At 47.7% G+C, this 19,551-nt stretch overlaps 1 protein-coding gene across 1 annotated transcript in view; it reads right to left on the bottom strand.

Moving 5' to 3' along the window:
- Positions 1–18,780, bottom strand: part of HGH1 (HGH1 homolog) — a 36,459-nt gene extending 17,679 nt beyond the window's left edge. Inside the window, exons 1-6 of the mRNA XM_030190259.1 lie at positions 18,689–18,780; positions 8,559–9,105; positions 5,962–6,062; positions 4,802–4,900; positions 903–994; positions 361–483 (exon numbers count right to left, since the gene is read on the bottom strand). Of these exons, the coding sequence (XP_030046119.1) occupies positions 361–483; positions 903–994; positions 4,802–4,900; positions 5,962–6,062; positions 8,559–9,097 (954 nt within the window). The 5' untranslated portion in view covers positions 9,098–9,105; positions 18,689–18,780. The remainder of the gene's footprint in view (positions 1–360; positions 484–902; positions 995–4,801; positions 4,901–5,961; positions 6,063–8,558; positions 9,106–18,688) is intronic.
- Between the last annotated feature and the right edge of the window lie 771 nt (positions 18,781–19,551).

Below are 19,551 nucleotides of genomic sequence, written 5' to 3'. Positions count from 1 at the left end.
CTCTATCACTATGATATAATTTGTACCCTGGTATGACAGTGTCCCACTTTTGGGAAGGGAAGAAGCCAGATAGACTTCAACTTGAGAGGGTGTAAGAACTGGTTTACTGGTCAGCCATTATTTCAAGAGAGAGGAAACAGCAAGGCAGTCACCATCATAGGGTCCATTCAACTCTTTACAACACACCCCTCACCTCAAGGACCAGGCACATGGATCAGGAAATGCTTTTCAAAGATGCTGTGCTGTCTTCACCTTAAGGATGAAGGTGAATACCTGGATAAGTTCTCTAAGGAGCTGTACATCTCCATCCTCCTGCCCCAATCCCTCAGAACACCCCTCTCAGGTAGAAACTGGGAGTACCTGGATCAGTTTTTCACAGGCTATACGAACATCTGGTTCCTTCTCCCAGCTGTAGAATTCCCTCAGAATCAGATATGCTCCTTTCTCCTTCACCACCTGCCGTCCCACCTTGGTGGCTGTAAGCTGCAGGGAAAAGAAAATTCAGAACATTAGCTGTGTGTGGAGGGACAGAGAGAAAGAGAGGCATTCAGTAAGGGAGGTGTGTAGAGGAGAGAGAGGCATTCACTAAAGGAGTGAGGTGTAGGGAGCAGGGTGAGAAGCAAGCATGAGGAGAGGGAACCAATTGATAAGGCACAGCAGTGTGTGGGAAAGGGTGAGGGATAGATGGGAGAAAAGCAAGCAGAGAGAGGAAGCCAGGCTTAAATCAGACATGGGAAATGCAGATGGCTATTCTCAGGATGCGGGCACAAAGAGGGAAAAGGCTGATCAGATAAATCAATCTCAAGCATATTCTTTGTGGAAATCTGGAAAACATGACTGAGTTGTGGCCCTCAAGGACCATCATTTCACACCCTTGGTCTAACAGAACAAGAACCTCCTACCAACATAATGGCCTCAATCAGCATCTTCCGGATATCGGGGTCGTCCTCCCTCTTCTTATCCTCCGGGAGGTACTGCAAGTCCAGCGGGAGCCCTGAAATACAAAGAGCCATGTGTTCGAGAAGCATCTACACTAAAGCCCCTCTCAACCAACTTAAAATACTCTCTCACAGTTAGCTCTGCAACAAGTATCTTCCCTTATCCTACTTGGTAAAATGAAACTGACCCGCCCCATACATCCAATCACACAAGGAATGCCCTCCCTCAACCAATGAACACTCCACATTACTACACATTCCCACTAACAACCAGGAGAACATTCTCTCATTCCATGGAACACCCTCACTCCCCATACCCACTCAGCCAAGGGCAAACCACCTTACCCACACATCCACTCGTAGCACAAATATCTTTCCTTCCCACACACCTAGTGTCCGGAAATCACCTCCCTCCACACACACTCTCAGACAAGACATTCTCTACACCCCACCCCCATTCAATCTGCATACCCTCCTTCACTAACACCCACTCAGCCAAGACATTCTCTACACCCCACCCCCATTCAATCTGCATACCCTCCTTCACTAACACCCACTCAGCCAAGGACACTATCCCTCACCCACACATCCACTCTAGCATAAAAATCCTTCCTTCCCACACACCCACTATCAAGAAATGACCTCCCCCCCCCCCCCCCCCCCCCCCACAAACTCTCAGCAAATACACTCTCTCATACCCACACATCCACTCCAGCACAAACATCCTTCCTTCCCACATACTCACTATCAGGGAATGGTCTCCGTCCACACACACACAAACAAACAATCACATTTTGAGCCAAGACACTCTTTCCCCCACCCCTACCCTCCCACTCAGTCTGCACACACCTTCATTCACTAACACCCACTCAGCCAAAGATACTCTACCTTAACCACACATCCACTCTAGCACAAAAGTGGAGTGGAGGAGTAGCCTAGTGGCTAGTGCAGCGGAATTCGATCCTGGGGAATTGGATTCAATTCCCACTGCAGCTCCTTGCGACTCTGGGCAAGTCACTTAACCTTCCACTGCTCCAGGTACAAATAAGTACCTGTATATACTATGTAAACTTCTTTGAATGTAGCTGCAAAAAAAATCACACACACACAGAAAGGCGGTATATCAAGTCCCATTCCCCTTCCTTCTCACATACTCGCAGCCAAAACACCTCCCTAACTCACATATCCACTCCAGCACAAAATTCCTTATTTACCATACACACCCACTATCAGTAAATTACCTCCCTCCACATACTCACGCACACACTCTCATACTCTCAGCCAAGACACTCTCTCCTCCCCTCCCCCCCTCACTCAGACTGAACACTCTCCTCACTAACACCCAATCAGCCAAAGATAGTTTATCCATGTTCTAGGCCTAGGAATTAAAAGGTAACTGGCGAGAACCATTCCAAACAAAAAATTCCAAAGAATTTACAAAACAAAAAATATTGTCGAGTGAATCGGTTTTATATTGTAAAAAGCTTAGCAGAGGGAAGAGTACCAGAGAGTACAGCTTATAAAGGACTGATTGTCAGAGGAGAAAACTTATGAGAGGCCCGATCACTAGGTGCAAGACAGCCGGAAGGGTCATTTAGCAAAAGGTAGAATATAGATAGGATCTGGCTTAGGGACAGCTAATCATGAGAATCTGGCACAGGTAAGGTTGATCACCAGATGTTACTGACCAATTGGCAATATATCAAATAAATGTGAACTATGATGTCTCAAGGACAGCTGATCACCAGAAGAAAATTACAGGACTGACAAATTTAGGGCTAGCCAGGTTATTCCTGGAGGGAAGACAATATAAAGGGCTTAGCGTCCGGATGGCTGATCACCAAAGAGAAGAGGAAACAGGGGACTGTGACTGGTAAAAGGTGGAAGAGAAGGTTCCCGCTCAGGTACTGATGATCACTGTACAACAGAGAACAGAAGAAGCTGACTTGGAATTAGGACAGAAGACAGGAAGGACGGCTACGAAAATGGTCAGTGGTTTGTCAGGTTTTCAGGTTCAGAGCCCGCGGGGCCGGGCTCTGGAGCAAACGTGAGCTCTTGGGCTGCTGACGAGGAGCGACAGCAGCAGGCAAAACCCACCAACCAACGCTGGGCAAGCACACCGGCAGGGACTGCAGGCACCGCCCAGCGAGCCGGAACACATGGACTGGAATCCCCCGACTGGAGGACACAGGACTGGAACACTGGACTGGAATCACCTGGACTGGAGGACACAGGACTGGAACACACTGGGCTGGTCCGTACAGCTTCACCTGCACTTAGCCACTGCCCCCCAAGGGTTGAGCCCCTGGGTTCGAGAGGCCGGCAGGACTTACCGGATACCGGATGACACAGGGACCAGGACTAGAACAAGCTGGAAACAGCAGTACTCCTAAATCCTAAACTGACATAAGTGCTCCCAAGCCCTAACCAATAGAAGAACTCCAAGCAGAAACCAACAAAAGTGTTCCTAACAATAAACCAACAAAAGGACTTCCTAAGCCCTATACTAACAGAAGTGCTACCAACAGCACCACTAGGAAAAGCAGGGGAGCCACAGGGAAAGAGCAGGGAACCTAAACACATAAGCTAACACAGGTGCTACTAAGCACCAAACACAGAAGTGCTTCCAAAGCACCCAACACAGAAGTGCTTCCAAAGCACCAAAAGGGAAAGCAGGGGAGCAACAAGGGAAAAGCAGGGAAGCTAAACACATAAGCCAAAAATGCTTCTAAAGCACCAAACACAGAAGTGCTTCTAAAGCACCAATCACAGAAGTGCTTCCAAAGCACCAAAAGGGAAAGCAGGGGAGCCACAAGGGAAAAGCAGGGAAGCTAACACAGATCAAAAGTGCACACTGCACTACCACTAACCTGGACCTAAAGCAAACGACTAAGCAAACGTTGCAAAGGCCCTGAAGGGAAGAACACCACTTCCTTATCAAGGCCCTGCCTGATGATGTCACCACTACCAGACACAGGCAGGCAGCATACTGAAACAGAGCTAGAGCTAACTCAGGCTTAACCCCCACAGCTGCAGTATAGCAGAGCAATTAGAGCCACGCTGGAAGCAACCAGCACACAGAGGCAGCTAGCTCAGGTAACACACACAGCTGCAGTACAGTAAAGCAATTAGACTCATGTGGGAGCAGCCAGCCCACAGACACCGAGGCAGCTCTAGCAACACAGAAAGAAGAAACAGAAGCCAGCACAGAAGCTGACCACCAGAATAAGGTAAGTCTGGGAGAGGTCACAGCCACAATCGTAACAGTGGTCGTTGTCATAAAATGTATGGAGACAGATTTAAATATCTCAATATAACAATGGAAAGAGTAAAAATCGATTCACTTCTACTTGTTTTACACCACTCAGGATTTTATAGACCTCAAAGATATCCCCTTTCAACTGTCTCTTTTCCAAGCTGAAGAGCCCTAACCTCTTTAGCCTTTCCTCATACGAGGGGAGTTCCATCCCCTTTATCATTTTAGTGGCTCTTCTTTAAACCTTTTCTAAATCCACTATATCTTTTTTTCAGATAAAGAAATAAGAATAAGTGAGGTTGTGAGGGAAAATACAAACTGATAAAAAATATTTTAAGACTGTCACACTGAAGAAACTGTGTACAACATGATAGTATTTTGTTCAGCTTATAAATAGTGAAAAAAATGATGATCATGTCAGAGGTATAAAGTCGGGCTGGTCTGGCTCAGAAACAGCTGAATGGTGGGCAAGAAGGGACAGATACAGCTTGGCACATGATAGCTATCTGAACTGGGAGACATGTTCCAGTTATATCTGTGTGGTTTTTATTTTACATTTCTGTGAGCACAAGGCACCATGTTGGAAGAGATTAAATGCGTTCCTTACGTTCCATTTCCTCCTCCGAGAGTTCCTCAGGCCCAGCCAAAGGCAAAAGCAGAAAAGCGAGCAGGTCAACGTCGTCACTTAGCAACCACTCATGGCATGCTGAGAAGAAAACATGGCAGACATAAGTACATAACAGCAATGAACATACGTACAACAGCTGAGCTACTACTACTGAAGCTTGAGCTAAATCCATAATCCTGCTCCCCCCCCCCCCCCAACCCCATTCCACCCCATCACCTCCTGGCAACCAGAGGCTGAAGCCTAAGAAACTAGGCCTTTGACCTTCACAATTTTTCAGTAGAGCATGAACTTAATGGTTAGTGCAGTGGGCTGAGATTCTGGGGAACTGGCTTCAATTTCCACTGCAGCTCCTTGTGACCTTGGGCAAGTTATTTAACCCTCCACTGCCCATGTTCTAAACTTAGGAACACAGAAAGTACCTGCATATAATATGTAAACCACTTTGGTTGTACCACAAAAATGGCAGTACATCAAACCAATGACCCTTTACGCTTCAAGAAGGGCTTCTTTGGCAACAAAAGGACAGCAACAAAATTCAAGTGAGGGAGAGAGAGAAGCAGTGGACCATTGCCAGAGAAACCAGCTCCAATGATTCAGCTGACCTGGAAGAGAGAGTGCCCATCTCATGAGTGAAGTCAGCTCTCACTCACTTTCTCTCCTTCAGCCCATCTCCCCGCTTCTCTGCTTCATCATCCACCTCGCATTTCCTCCATCTCCTGCAGCACTCTCTCTCCCCCAGCTCCTCTCACCACCCACTTTCTTCACCCAACAGATCCACTCAATCAGTGTGGACCCCTACCCAACTCTCCTGCCAATGGATCAATCCCACCCTCATCCTCTCTGGAAGCTTGCTGAAGGCACCACCTCCATACAGCTCTTCTCTTTTCATGCGGGATCCAGCTCCAACACTATTCCTCCCACCTGAGAATAGTGGAGTAGTTACAGTCAGACTCATGAAGAAACTTGCAGCTCCTAAACAGCAGTGGCTGCAATCCTCCAGAGAAGGTGGGGGAATGTATGTGTACTGGGAGAACTAGGGAGCTGCACTTCAGGCAACTGGGAGCCACCACTGGTTCCCAGGCCTTACAGTGAAGATGGAGCTTGACACTTTAATCAGTACTGATATGCAAAAATCTTACACGATTCAAAGCAGCAATTTCTCAGGATTGCAATGACACCACCTCTGCGGACAGTGGATCCCTTGTACTGAATGAAGGGCAGGAGCCGCTGAATCACACACCTAGGAACGAGCCATGACAAAGATGCATCTTAAATCTCTCTCTTACGTCTCTCTTCTCTATTTCAATCAATCATCTGCACAGTCTTTAATGGAATCACGCTCAAGTGTCTCTTCCTGATTTCATTTGCTTCATGATTCAACTGCCTCATCTCCTTCCAACTCTGTCTTCCCTGCATCTGCGTAATGTTCATAATTATTCCTGCCCTCAGACATTTCACTTTTAAACTCACTCTGGTGCTTTTGTAAGTCAGGAGGAATGGAATACACATCATTGGTTCAGTAAGTGGACAATTTGGGACGCTCACTAGAGGATCACACTCACTCTTACTGGAACAATAGTGTGCGCTTACAAATATGAAGCACACCCATTAGCCAGCCTATTATGCATTAGGTGAGGTTTACATTTCTAAATGTGCTTCCTTTTGTGCTTCTTGTAATTCACCTATACTATAAATGCCATTTAAATGATCTAATCCACCAAATCAAGTTTGAAATCCCTGGTCATATAGTAATATCCCAAAAAATATTTACCAGGATAATAACCAATGTAAATCTGGCTTGTCAGCCATATTAATGCATTGTTCTTTAAATAAATCAGTAAATTATGGTGAAATAAGAAATGCCCTCAGAACTTGTATTCACACACCTAGCATCAAATGTTTTGACGCCTTAAGGTGAATATAAACTTTGTCTCTTTCATGGGGTCATTTCTAAAATCTGTGTGCTGGCATAAAAGCCTCATCACTCGTGTATCCCAAAATTTTAAGTCTAAGTCTATCAATTTTTGATATACCGCCTTCTTTTGAAGCACAAATCAAGGCGGTTTACATATATAACTATTCAGGTACTTGCACTGTCTCGGATGGACTCGCAATCTAAGTATATTGCATAAATAACTTAAACACCCTTAAACAGTTCGAAGAGTGGAAAACCGTCACTTATCTTATTGGTGCTCTCTGTGTCTCAGCAGTCCAAACTGTTTTCAAGAATACTGTCCAAAAAGGATCCTCCACACATACTAGGCTGTCTCTGGATTCCCCTTCAATTCAGCAAATGCATCTGACCACGGGTTTAGTCTCAAAAGACTGCTTCAAGGACTTGGGTGGCATCACAAAGCTCGAGTGGACTCAACTACTTCAAAGCTACTGCAAAATGTTGACCTCTTGAGCTTTGTGATGCTACCTGGTGGAAGGTGGTCTATGTGTGTGTGTGTGTGTGGGGGGGGGGGGGGACATTGCAGTTACATGGTAGGAGGTGGTTTATGAAGGGGGGGGGAATACATTGCAGTTACATAGTGGGAAGAGGTTTATGGGCAGGGGGAACATATTGCAGTTACTCCTTGGGAGAAAGTTTATGGAGGGGATGGAAAAATTTAGTTCTTACCTGATAATTTTCTTTCCATCAGTCCCAACAGATCAATCCAGAGACTTGTGAGATCTGCTATACATGGTCCTGTGCAGCAGAACTTATCTCAGCATTGTCAATACCATAGCAGTGGAGAACCAGACAATATCACCAAGCACTCTCCTGCCTCTAATATACTCTAACAGAACTCCAAAACCTATTGCAAGAAAAAGGCAAATCCAAACATTGAACCTATAATGCAGGAACAAAAGGAGCCAAAGCCACCGAACGACAGAGGTATGAGGTAAATTCCATAGTGTGGCAAAGAACCTACAGAAGGGTGGGCCTCTAGATTGATCTATTGGGACTAATGGACAGAAAATTATAAGGTAAGAACTAATTTTTCCTTCCATAGCGTCCCACAGATCAACCCAGAGACTTGTGGAACCCACCAAAGCAGTCCTCAAGTAGGGTGGGACCTGGCAACCCCGGCCGATAAGACCAAAGCCCCGAAAGCGGCATCCCCATGCACCGCAATGTCCAGCCTGTAATGCTTTGAAAAGGTGTGGATGGAGGACCATGTAGCTGAATGACAAATTTCTTCAATAGAAACTACCCAAGACTCGGCTGCACGATTATGACCATCCACCTGCTAAATAGAGAGAATACTGAGATAAGTTCTGCTGCACAGAACCATGTGTAACAGATCTCACAAGTCTCTGGACTGATTTGTGGGACACTATGGAAAAATTGCAGTTACATGGTGGGAGGAGGTTTATGGGGGGAATACATTTCAGTTACATGGGAGGAGGTTTATGGGTGGGGGAAATACATTGCAGTTACTCCTTGGGAGGCGGTTTACAGGGGGAAACATTGCAGTTACTTGGTGGGATGGGGGATACATAGTTACTCGGCAGATTAAGTTTAGGGTAATAGAACAAAGAGATAAGATAAGGGACATTCACACATTTCTGCTTGCTTCACACAGTTGATACCTTTTCCCCCCACACACAAGAAGGGAAAGGTCTGCCCTACACATTTTCTTGTTCTCTGAAGCATTTTCACAGCATTACACACAGCTGCGTGGTCTGGATTTATGAAAGTTAATGCTCCTGAACTGGCCCTGGTCTTAATGTTCCTAAATATACACACCTGTCTCTATCAACGATGAACTGTCGGGTCTCAGGTAACTGGGTCAGATTAGAAAGGAAGGGAGCAAGATAATGCAGAGAGGCATTCTGATTGTAACCCTCTGTACACAAGATCTCCACCAGCTTAGCCAGTCCTATACCCTCCTTCTGTATGGCCTGGAACACTTGCTGACATGTATCTTCCTCGCGGGACAGGTTAGAAAGCAACGTACAGATCTGATCAGCAAACATGTACTTCGGGTCCAGCAGGTTCTTCAGCAGCACCAGCAGAAGGGGAGTTCCTCTTATTAGAGACTCATGCACAGCAGGATCAGCCGACAGGTTAATGAGTGAATGGAAACTGTCCTTTACAATAGCTAGTGAGAGATCAGATGTGAGGGTCACCAGGGCTTGAAGAAAATCTGCTCTGCTGGCAAGGAATCTCCGTCCTTCTGCATTGCCAGTCAAACCGAGGATGTACTCTGTGGCCTGCCCCTTCAAGTCCAGCCGGGTATCACGGCTGAGGAATGCCAACAACTCTGTGGCTTCTCCTTCATCCATAGCAGATGCTAGGGAAAGAAAAACAGATATGTTGTTTGAAATGATACGGTTAACACTTCTATAGGAAGTACGGTCCTAGCAATTACAAACCAACCAGATAAATCACTGACTTCATTCAGTCAACCAAACCTCACTCATTCATAGAAACACAGAATAGACTGCCAGGTAGGGATCCTAAGACCCATCTAATTCTTCCATTGCCCCGGTACAAAATAAGTACTTGAATATATGTAAACCGCTTTGAATGTAGTTGCAAAAACCTCAGAAAGGCGGTATATCAAGTCCCATTTCCCTTTCATATTTTTAGGTTCATGTAGGTTGCTTTTGGCTGCTGTGTTTAATTCATATTGCATTGTTTTAAATTCTACACTTCTCATTGCTACTTGATGCATGCAGTGCTCATACTTCATCCACCCCAAGTAATTGTGTGCCATAACACTGAAAAACATGCAATATATATTGTATTAAAAATGTATAATTATTTCAATTCAGGTCTTATATACTGCTTATATCCCCTTCTCAGGGATCAGTGCGGTTTACATCACCATTGGGGCGAAGTTGGTACAATATTATAAACAGGACATTGTGCGAGTATAACCATTGGTACAGTAGTGTAAGCAGGACATTGAGTGAATATGATCTTGTTGGCTTGATACATTAATTCATAGCATGGGCTCAGGGCCACCATGAATTGCCAATACCAGAAGGTAAAATTATGTATCATACCTGATAATTTTCTTTCCATTAATCATAGCTGATCAATCCATAGACTGGTGGGTTGTGTCCATCTACCAGCAGGTGGAGATAGAGAGCAAACTTTTGCCTCCCTATATGTGGTCATGTGCTGCCGGAAACTCCTCAGTATGTCGATATCAAAGCTCCATCCGCAGGACTCAGCACTTAGAGAATTACACCCACGAAGGGACACTCTGCCCAGCTCACCACCGTCGAAACGGGGGAGGGGAATTAACCCAGCTCATCCCCACACAAGTGGGGGAGGGGAATCCGTCCAGCTCATCCCCGCGGAGCGGGGGAGGGACACCACACCCGCCGATGCGGGGGGATCTGGCTTATCCTGCAACCGCAACCGCGGGAGGAGCTGACTGACCCTAACACCGCCGAAGCGGGAGGGGTACAAAACTGCCCTACAGCCGCACGAAGCGGGAGGGAGTGCCGGCAGAATTTAAATCTCAATCCAGCCCCGTAAAACGGAGGGGAGAGGAATGCAGCAGCTCACTGTAACACAAACTCGTCTCAACTCTTGAAGAATCCAAGTGAAAAAACTTGAACACGAAGTCTTTCTGAAGTAACTGAAGACTAAACTTGAACCTGAAATGCAACCAGAATAAAAACAGTACAGATATCTGGGAGGGGCTATGGATTGATCAGCTATGATTAATGGAAAGAAAATTATCAGGTATGATACATAATTTTACCTTCCATATCATCAAGCTGATCAATCCATAGACTGGTGGGATGTACCGAAGCAGTACTCACCCAGGGCGGGACATTGAAATCCCTGACCTCAACACTGAAGCTCCAAACCGGGTCTCCGCCCGTTCAGCCACAGTCAAGCGGTAATGCTTGGAGAATGTATGAGCCGAAGCCCAAGTTGCCGCCTTGCATATCTCTTCCAAGGAGACGGACCCGGCCTCTGCCATCGAGGCCGCCTGAACTCTAGTGGAGTGAGCCTTCAGCTGGATAGGCGGCACCTTCCCCGCGGCCACATAAGCCGCTGCAATGGCTTCCTTGACCCATCTTGCCACTGTAGGCTTAGCAGCCTGCAGACCCTTACGAGGACCTGCAAACAAGACAAACAGATGATCCGATTTCCGGAACTCATTGGTCACTTCCAAGTATCTGATGATGACTCGTCTCACATCCAGATATTTAAGAGCAGAGTACTCCTCTGGGTAGTCCTCCCTACGAAAGGAAGGGAGACAGAGCTGCTGATTCACATGGAAGCGAGAAACAATCTTGGGCAGGAAGGAAGGCACTGTGCGAATAGTCACTCCTGCCTCAGTGAACTGCAGAAAGGGCTCTCGACATGAGAGCGCCTGGAGCTCGGAAACTCTTCTGGCTGAAGTGATAGCCACCAAAAAGACTGCTTTCAACGTCAGGTCTTTCAGAGATGCCCTCGACAAGGGTTCAAAAGGCGGCTTCTGCAATGCTCTTAGCACCAGGTTGAGATTCCACGCAGGCACCACTGAGTGCAGAGGAGGGCGCAGGTGATTAACTCCCTTGAGAAAGCGCACCACATCTGGCTGCGAAGCCAGGGAAGCACCCTTCAGGCGGCCCCTGAAGCAAGCCAGAGCCGCTACCTGGACTTTAAGGGAACTGAGCGACAGGCCTTTCTCCAGACATTTCTTGCAGGAACGCCAACACTGAAGAAATTGGAGCAGTGAAGGGAGAAAGTGAGCCTGCTTCACACCACGCTGCAAATATACGCCAAACCCTGGCGTAAGCAGTAGAAGTAGAGCGCTTCCTCGCTCTCAGCATAGTGGCGATGACCTTGTCTGAGAAGCCCTTCTTTCTCAGACGCTGCCGCTCAATAGCCAGGCCGTAAGACCAAAGGGGGAGGGATCCTCCATCACCACGGGACCCTGATGTAAAAGGCCATGCTCCACTGGCAGCCGCAGAGGATCGTCGACTGAGAGCCTGATCAAGTCCGCATACCAGGGACGTCTGGGCCAATCCGGACCCACCAGGATTACCCTGCCGGGATGCTTTGCCACCCGGTCTAGCACCCTGCCCAACATGGGCCAGGGCGGGAACACATAGAGAAGCTCTTGAGTCGGCCACTGTTGGAGAAGAGCATCTACTCCCAGGGATCGAGGGTCCCGTCCTCTGCTGAAAAAGCGCGGCACTTGGCAATTGGCCGATGACGCCATCCGATCTAGGCTCGGCTGGCCCCAGCGCTTCGTGATGTCCAAGAACGCCTGAGCAGATAGCTGCCATTCTCCGGGCTCCAAGGTATGGCGACTGAGAAAGTCCGCCTTGACATTCATGACTCCGGCAATGTGGGCCGCTGACAGCTGCTCCAGGTTCGCTTCTGCCCACTGACATAGATTCATAGCCTCCTTGGCTAGAGGGGCGCTCTTGGTACCTCCCTGGCGGTTGACATAGGCCACAGCCGTGGCATTGTCCGACAGGACCCGTACCGGCTTCAACACCAGTACCGGGATGAACTCCAAAAGCGCCAACCGAATGGCTCTGAGTTCCAGGAGGTTGATAGACCACTTTGCCTCTGCAGGAGACCAGAGCCCCTGCGCTGTCCTTCCCAAGCAGTGGGCTCCCCAGCCCGACAAAGAGGCGTCCGTCGTGACGATAATCCACTCCGGGGTCACCAGAGGCATTCCCGCAGACAACTTGTCTGTCTGCATCCACCAGCTCAGCGCCTTGCGCACTGCTGGGTCCAAGGGAAGGCGCACAGCATAATCCTCCGACATCGGAGTCCAGCGCTGCAGCAGAGATTGTTGTAGTGGTCTCATATGAGCCCTGGCCCAGGGCACTACTTCCATCGTGGCCGTCATAGAGCCCAACAGCTGCACATAGTCCCAAGCCCGAAGAGGAGAGGCTACTAGGAACTGGTCCACCTGAGCCTGAAGCTTGACAATCCGATTGTCTGGCAGGAACACTCTGCCCACTTGGGTGTCGAATCGAACTCCCAGATACTCCAGGGACTGAGTCGGGCGCAGCTGGCTTTTCTCCCAGTTGATGATCCATCCCAGGGAGCTCAAAAGAGCAACTACCCGGTCCACAGCTTTGCCGCACTCTGCATAAGAGGGGGCTCGGATCAACCAGTCGTCCAGATAAGGATGGACTTGTACTCCTTCCTTTCGCAGGAAGGCCGCGATGACCACCATTACTTTGGAAAAGGTCCGCGGAGCAGTAGCCAACCCGAACGGGAGGGCTCTGAACTGGAAGTGTCGGCCCAGGACTGCAAAACGCAGAAAGCGTTGATGAGGAGGCCAGATGGGAATATGCAAGTACGCTTCCTTGATGTCCAAGGATGCCAGGTACTCCCCTGCCTTCACTGCCGCTATAACAGAGCGGAGAGTCTCCATGCGAAAGTGCCGCACTTTCAAGGCCCGATTGACCCCTTTGAGGTCGAGGATAGGCCGGACAGAACCTCCTTTCTTTGGTACCACAAAGTAAATGGAGTAAGCTGACTTTCTGGCACCGGAACGACCGCACCCAGGCGGATCAGATTGTCCAAAGTCTGCTGCACTGCCACAGCTTTGACCGGAGACTTGCAGGGAGAGAGTACAAACCCGTCTCTTAAGGGTCGGCAGAACTCTAGCTTGTAGCCGTCTCTGATGACTTCCAGCACCCAAGCGTCTGAAGTTATTGTGGTCCACTCGCCCAGAAACGAGGACAGCCGTCCTCCAATCTGCACTGGGGCGTGGACCAAGGCCCCGTCATTGGGCACGAGACCCTGGGGGAGGACCGGAGGGAGCACCTCCGGGACGGCGGTCTCTGCGAAAGGAATGCTGCTTGGGGGAGAAATTCCTCTTAAAGGAAGAGGGGGCAGAGGAACCCGACCTGCCCGGGCGGTACCGACGGACTTCCTGAAACCGTCCTCTGGAGGTACCGGGACGAGTACTAGCCCGAGCCCTGACCTCTGGTAACTTCTTGCCCTTAGACGTGCCGAGATCGGTCACGATTTTGTCCAGCTCGACCCCAAAGAGCAGCTTGCCTTTAAAAGGCAATCTAGCCAGGCGGGATTTAGAGGCGTGGTCAGCAGACCAATGTTTCAGCCAAAGCCACCGCCGCGCAGAGATTGTCTGAGCCATGCCTTTAGCTGAGGCCCTCAAGACATCATACAGCAAGTCTGCCAAATAGGCTAAGCCCGATTCCAGGGCCGGCCAACCGAGGGGGTAGCCCGCTGCATCATAGGCACGCCCTGGCCACATAGGAGCCGCAAACTGAGGCCTGCAAACTTAAAGCAGCCGCCTCAAAGGACGACCTTAAGGCCGCCTCCAATCTTCTGTCTTGGGCGTCCTTTAGGGCCGTGCCACCTTCCACCGGCAACGCCGTTTTCTTAGTCACCGCAGTGATTAAAGAATCCACGGTAGGCCACAGATAGGCCTCACGTTCACTTTCAGTCAAAGGATAGAGGCGGGACATAGCCCTAGCCACTTTAAGGCTCGCTTCAGGGACATCCCATTGAGCCGAAATTAAGGTGTGTATGACATCATGCACGTGGAAGGTTCTAGGCGGGCGCTTCGTCCCCAGCATAATGGCAGAGCCAACAGGGGCTGAGGGAGAGACGTCCTCCGGAGAGGAAATCTTCAAAGTGTCCATGGCCTGTATCAACAGGTTGGGCAAATCCTCTGAGCTAAAAAGCCGCGCTGCAGAGGGGTCATCCGCTCCATCCGAGCGGGGATCCGTCTCCTCCAAGGAATCCGCAAAGGACCGTTGGGAGAACTCAGATACGCTGCCCTCATCTACATCGGAGGAGACAAAGAGGCTCATTTTCAAAGCACTTAGCCTCCCAAAGTTCCATAGAAACCTATGGAACTTAGCCTCCCAAAGTGCTTTGAAAATGAGCCTCATAGTCCTCCAAGGCCTGGGAATCAACCCGAGGGCGTTTACCTCTGGGAACCTCAACCTCTTTACCAGACGAGGGAGCAGGGGCAGCGTTTTGCATAAGGAAGGCCTGATGCAGCAGTAAAACAAACTCGGGGGAGAAACCCCCCAGACTGTGCACTTCCGCAGCCTGGGCAACAGCCCTAGACGCACTCTCAACCGGCGCTCGAAATAGCGGGGGAGAGACATGCTGCGCATCCAAAATGGCGTCCGGCGCGACACTCCGCGAAGGAGCCGCGCGGGAAGAATGGCGCTTAACTTTAGCCGCTTTTGTGCCGTCGCCCAAATTAAGGGCGTTCATGGCATTAATGTCTCCAACCTCAAGGGCGGCCCAAGAAGAAGCCGTCCGAGCCGCGTGGCCGGCCAAGATGGCGGAGGCGAGGAGCGGGGGATGGGCGTTTATGGCGGGAAAAACCGCCACGCCGGAGGAAGGACCGGGACATTCATCGGTCACGAAACTGTCACCCAACAAGGGCGAATCAGGCTTTAAGACCCCCGCATCCCCTCTAGAAGCGCTCAAGCGATCCGGGGAGCGACTCTTTGCGCCCTCGCCCTCCGACGCCATATGCCACGAGGAGAAGAATCGGGGAACCCCCTGCCCGCTATAAAAAGGTAAAAATTACCTGCTTGCCGCTCCGAGCTGTAACGACCTGGTGTCCCAGTGAGTAGCTGCAATAAACGTTTAAATAAACGTCGAAATAAACGCCTTTAAGGACGTTCAAAATTTTTTTATTTTTTTTTTTAACGGAGCCAGCGGGAGGGGGGAGAAAAGGAGGGACCTGGCACCACCAGGTTTGCACTTGCTCAAAAGAGCCCTCAACCCCAGGCACTCAACAAAACCTAAGAATTAGGCTTGGAGGCCTAGCCAGAGCTGCTGCTGTGTGTGACCACCACCTGCTGAGATAGAGAACATACTGAGGAGTTTCCGGCAGCATATGACCACATATAGGGAGGCAAAAGTTTGCTCTCTATCTCCACCTGCTGGTAGATGGACACAACCCACCAGTCTATGGATTGATCAGCTTGATGATATGGAAATGGTTCTTAGCTACAGTGAGGGAGACTCACTGATATAGGCAAAACCCATTAATAGGATCCACTGTTGCTCATTCCCTGTTCTAGGGTGAAGTATATTTGCTCATACTTTCCAGACCTCAATGTAGGAACTATTTATCTAGAACATTATACATATATAAGACCAAGACTTATCACACAAACTGTCCACGGATCGTAACCTATCTATATCAGACATCAAATGGACAAACACCTTGGACCGATCACTACAAACTGAACCTATCCCTAGACTGGCGGAGAAAGGGATTAAACCGTACACCAGAACAAACAAATTACACCACAAGAGGGCAAATAAACCCACAAGTATTCTGGCAACTGATATATGATAACGAATGGACAACACGAACGGATTCCATACATTATCTCAATCACTGGGAGGATAGATGTAGAAGCGTACTAAACAAAATAGCACCCTTAAAGACAAGAATATCAAGAAGACAAAACTCAATACCATGGTTCAATGACGAATTTAAAAAAAAAAATCAAAACACAAACCAGGAAACTGGAACGAGCATGGAAAAAAGCAAAAGATGAACATACACTCAATGCATGGAAAGAAATAAATAGAAAATACAAATATGCAATAAGACAAACCAAGAGGTCCTACTACAAAACTAAAATAGGACCGGATTACAAACCAACACAGACATCCCACCCGCGGACAAACTTGCTAACTACTTCAACGAAAAAATAATAAAATTACGGAGCACACTTCCTCAGCACAATACCGACATTGAAAAATTCATCAACAACCTGGACCTAAACCCTGGTGGATACCCAGCTCACCGTATCTGGACAGCATTTACCCTCCTTACCATTGAATCAGTTACACAAGCGACTCAGATTCGCCAACACCCACTGCAAACTGGACATATGTCCCAGTCATCTACTTAAATCCGACCCCAACCGCTTCATAGCAGACCTCACATCCCACCTCAACTTCATGCTACAACAAGGTCTCTTCCCCGAGGAATATGGTAACATCCTACTCAACCCAATACCAAAAGACACTAAGAAAAACACAAATGACCTCACCAATTACCGTCCAGTTACATCTATCCCACTAGTAGTCAAACTGATGAAAAGCTTGGTGACCAAACAGCTCACGGAATACATGGACAAGTTCTCAATACTACATGACTCTCAATCAGGATTCCGCCCCCACCATAGTACTGAAACTGTCCTAGTCACTCTCCTGCCGAAATTCAAGCAGGAAATAGCCACAGGTAAAAGCATACTCCTCCTCCAATTCGACATGTTGAGCGTACTTGACATGGTAAACCACAATATATTATTAAGACTCCTTGGCCACTTTGGGATTGTTGGAAACGTACTTAATTGGATCAAGGGTTTTCTAACCACCAGAACATACCAAGTAAAATCAAACTCAAAATTATCACCACCATGGAAAGCAGCCTGCGGAGTACCCCAAGGATCACCATTATCACCAATACTCTTCAACATAATGATGATCCCACTGGCAAAGTCCCTATCCAATCGAGGCCTCAACCCATTCATCTATGCAGATGACGTTACAATCTACATTCCCTTCAGGCATGATCTAACAGAAATAGCCAATGAAATCAATGACGGCCTAAACATCATGGACTCTTGGGCAAACTCATTCCAACTGAACACTGAAAAAACACACTGCCTCATCTTATCATCTCAACATAACAAGCACAAACCCACAACCATAAATACCCCAGGACACACCCTCCCTACCTCAGGCAGCCTAAAAATACTCAGAGTCACAATCGATCATAACCTTACCCTTGAGAGCCAAGTAAACTCTGTAATAAAGAAAATGTTCTATTCAATGTGAAAACTTAAACAATTAAAACCTTTCTTCCCGAGAGAAATTTTCCAAAACCTAATACAAACAATGGTCCTAAGCCATGCAGATTACTGCAACGGAATCTACGTGGGATGCAAAGCACAACTCACAAAAAAACTCCAGACCGCCCAAAACACAGCAGCCAGGCTGATATTTGGTAAAACACGATTCGAAAAAGTGCCAATTAAACCCCTTTGAGAAAAGCTGCACTGGCTCCCAATCAAAGAAAGGATTGTCTTCAAAATCTGCACTCTGGTCCACAAAATTATCTACGACGTACTCCCAGGATACATGTTAGACCTCATAGACCTACCAATCAGAAATAGAATCAGATCATCACCCAAATTGCAAAGGTCTTAAATACAAAACAACTTATGCATCCTACTTCTCCTACATAAGCGCACAACTATGGAACAAACTCCGAAAAGCTGTGAAAACAATCCACGACCATATAAACTTCAGGAAATCACTAAAAACCAACCTCTTCAAAAAGGTTTACCCCACAAATCCACCGTAAATCCCCACACCCAGCAACACAGAATAACCAATGATCGTACCGGACAATATACAATCTTCACTCCCCTCGACCCTCATGGTACCTAATACACACCTACCTCATTAGACCACAATATAAGTTTGTATTTGTTATCTACTGACTTGGCAAACGCCATTACGGTACTATGTAAGCCACATTGAGCCTGCAAATAAGTGGGAAAATGTGTCAATGCTGTCCACAGTGAAGTTCGGGGAGGGGGGATTCCCTTAGAACTCAGCAGCTCCTTTAGAAACTGCTTTATTAAGGCTATTTTCCCAATGTACGTCTGTAATCAAACAATTTAATAACTGCCTCTCTCTAATATCACCACCTCTCTCTCTCATATATCCTCCACTCCCACCAGCCAATCTCTCTCTATCTACCCCCCCCCCCCCCCCCCCCCAGGCCTTATCCAGTGTCTGGCTCTCTCTCGCGCGCTCTCTCTCTTTTTTAGGTACACCTCCAGCTTTCACCCAGGCTCTTTCTATCTTATACCTACCACCACCACCACCCCCCAGCCTCCTTCTCAGAGCATGCCACCTATTTCCCTCACCGTGTTGACTGCAGCTGCAGAAAAAAACAGCCTGTTTCCTACTTCCCCGCTGCCATTCACCCTCTGTAGTCTGCTCCAGTCCGAGTGTACAGTATTTCACGCCTCAGTCTGGTGCTCCAATAGCCTCTCAGTGCATTCCAAGCCTCAGACCAGTGCTCCAATCGCCTCTCAGTGTATTCCACACCTCAGGCTGGTGCTCCGATAGCCTCTCAGTGTATTCCAAGCCTCAGTCTGGTGCTCCAATAGCATCTCCCGATGTATTCCAAGCTTCATTCTAGTTTTCAAATAATACAATCTCAGTATATTCCAAGCTTCAGACCAAGTGACGTCAACACGTTGAATCAATAAGGTTAATATCTGTTTCCACTCCCCCGTGCAGCCGTCATCTCTAGTACACTTAAAACAAAGCAAGCAAACTTTTGAGCTGCGGCATCAACGTTGTCCTTCTTTATTGTTGGTCCATCTGTATGTAACAAGTCTTGCTTCAGCTGGAGAGGCAGTGCCTTAAAAGGTGGAGGACAAAATATATATATTTTTTACTTATTGGACAAATTTTTAATTTATTTGAAAGCTTCCCATATGTAGATATAAATATTATGAAATAACAATAGGATATCACTAAAACAGCTTTAAAAATTAATATAGCTGGTAGAAACAGCAATTTTAAACTCTGTATTTTGTGCTCATTTTCCTACATTAAAATCAAAATAAATAAATACACTGTATACCAATACAGATGGCCAAATGTCAGCGAGGATATCCTGGTCTTATGGCATGGCGATTGAGAGGGGACACACATATAAGCATGTCTCTTCAGAAAAAGAGAATAGGAGGCCTGTAAAATTAAGTGAAGGGGCATAAGG

The sequence above is a fragment of the Microcaecilia unicolor genome, chromosome 1 (assembly GCF_901765095.1).
Source record: "Microcaecilia unicolor chromosome 1, aMicUni1.1, whole genome shotgun sequence".
Taxonomy (NCBI): Eukaryota; Metazoa; Chordata; class Amphibia; order Gymnophiona; family Siphonopidae; genus Microcaecilia; species Microcaecilia unicolor.
Note: the sequence above shows the minus strand (reverse complement) of the source record. Positions and strands in the feature narration are given on the sequence as shown.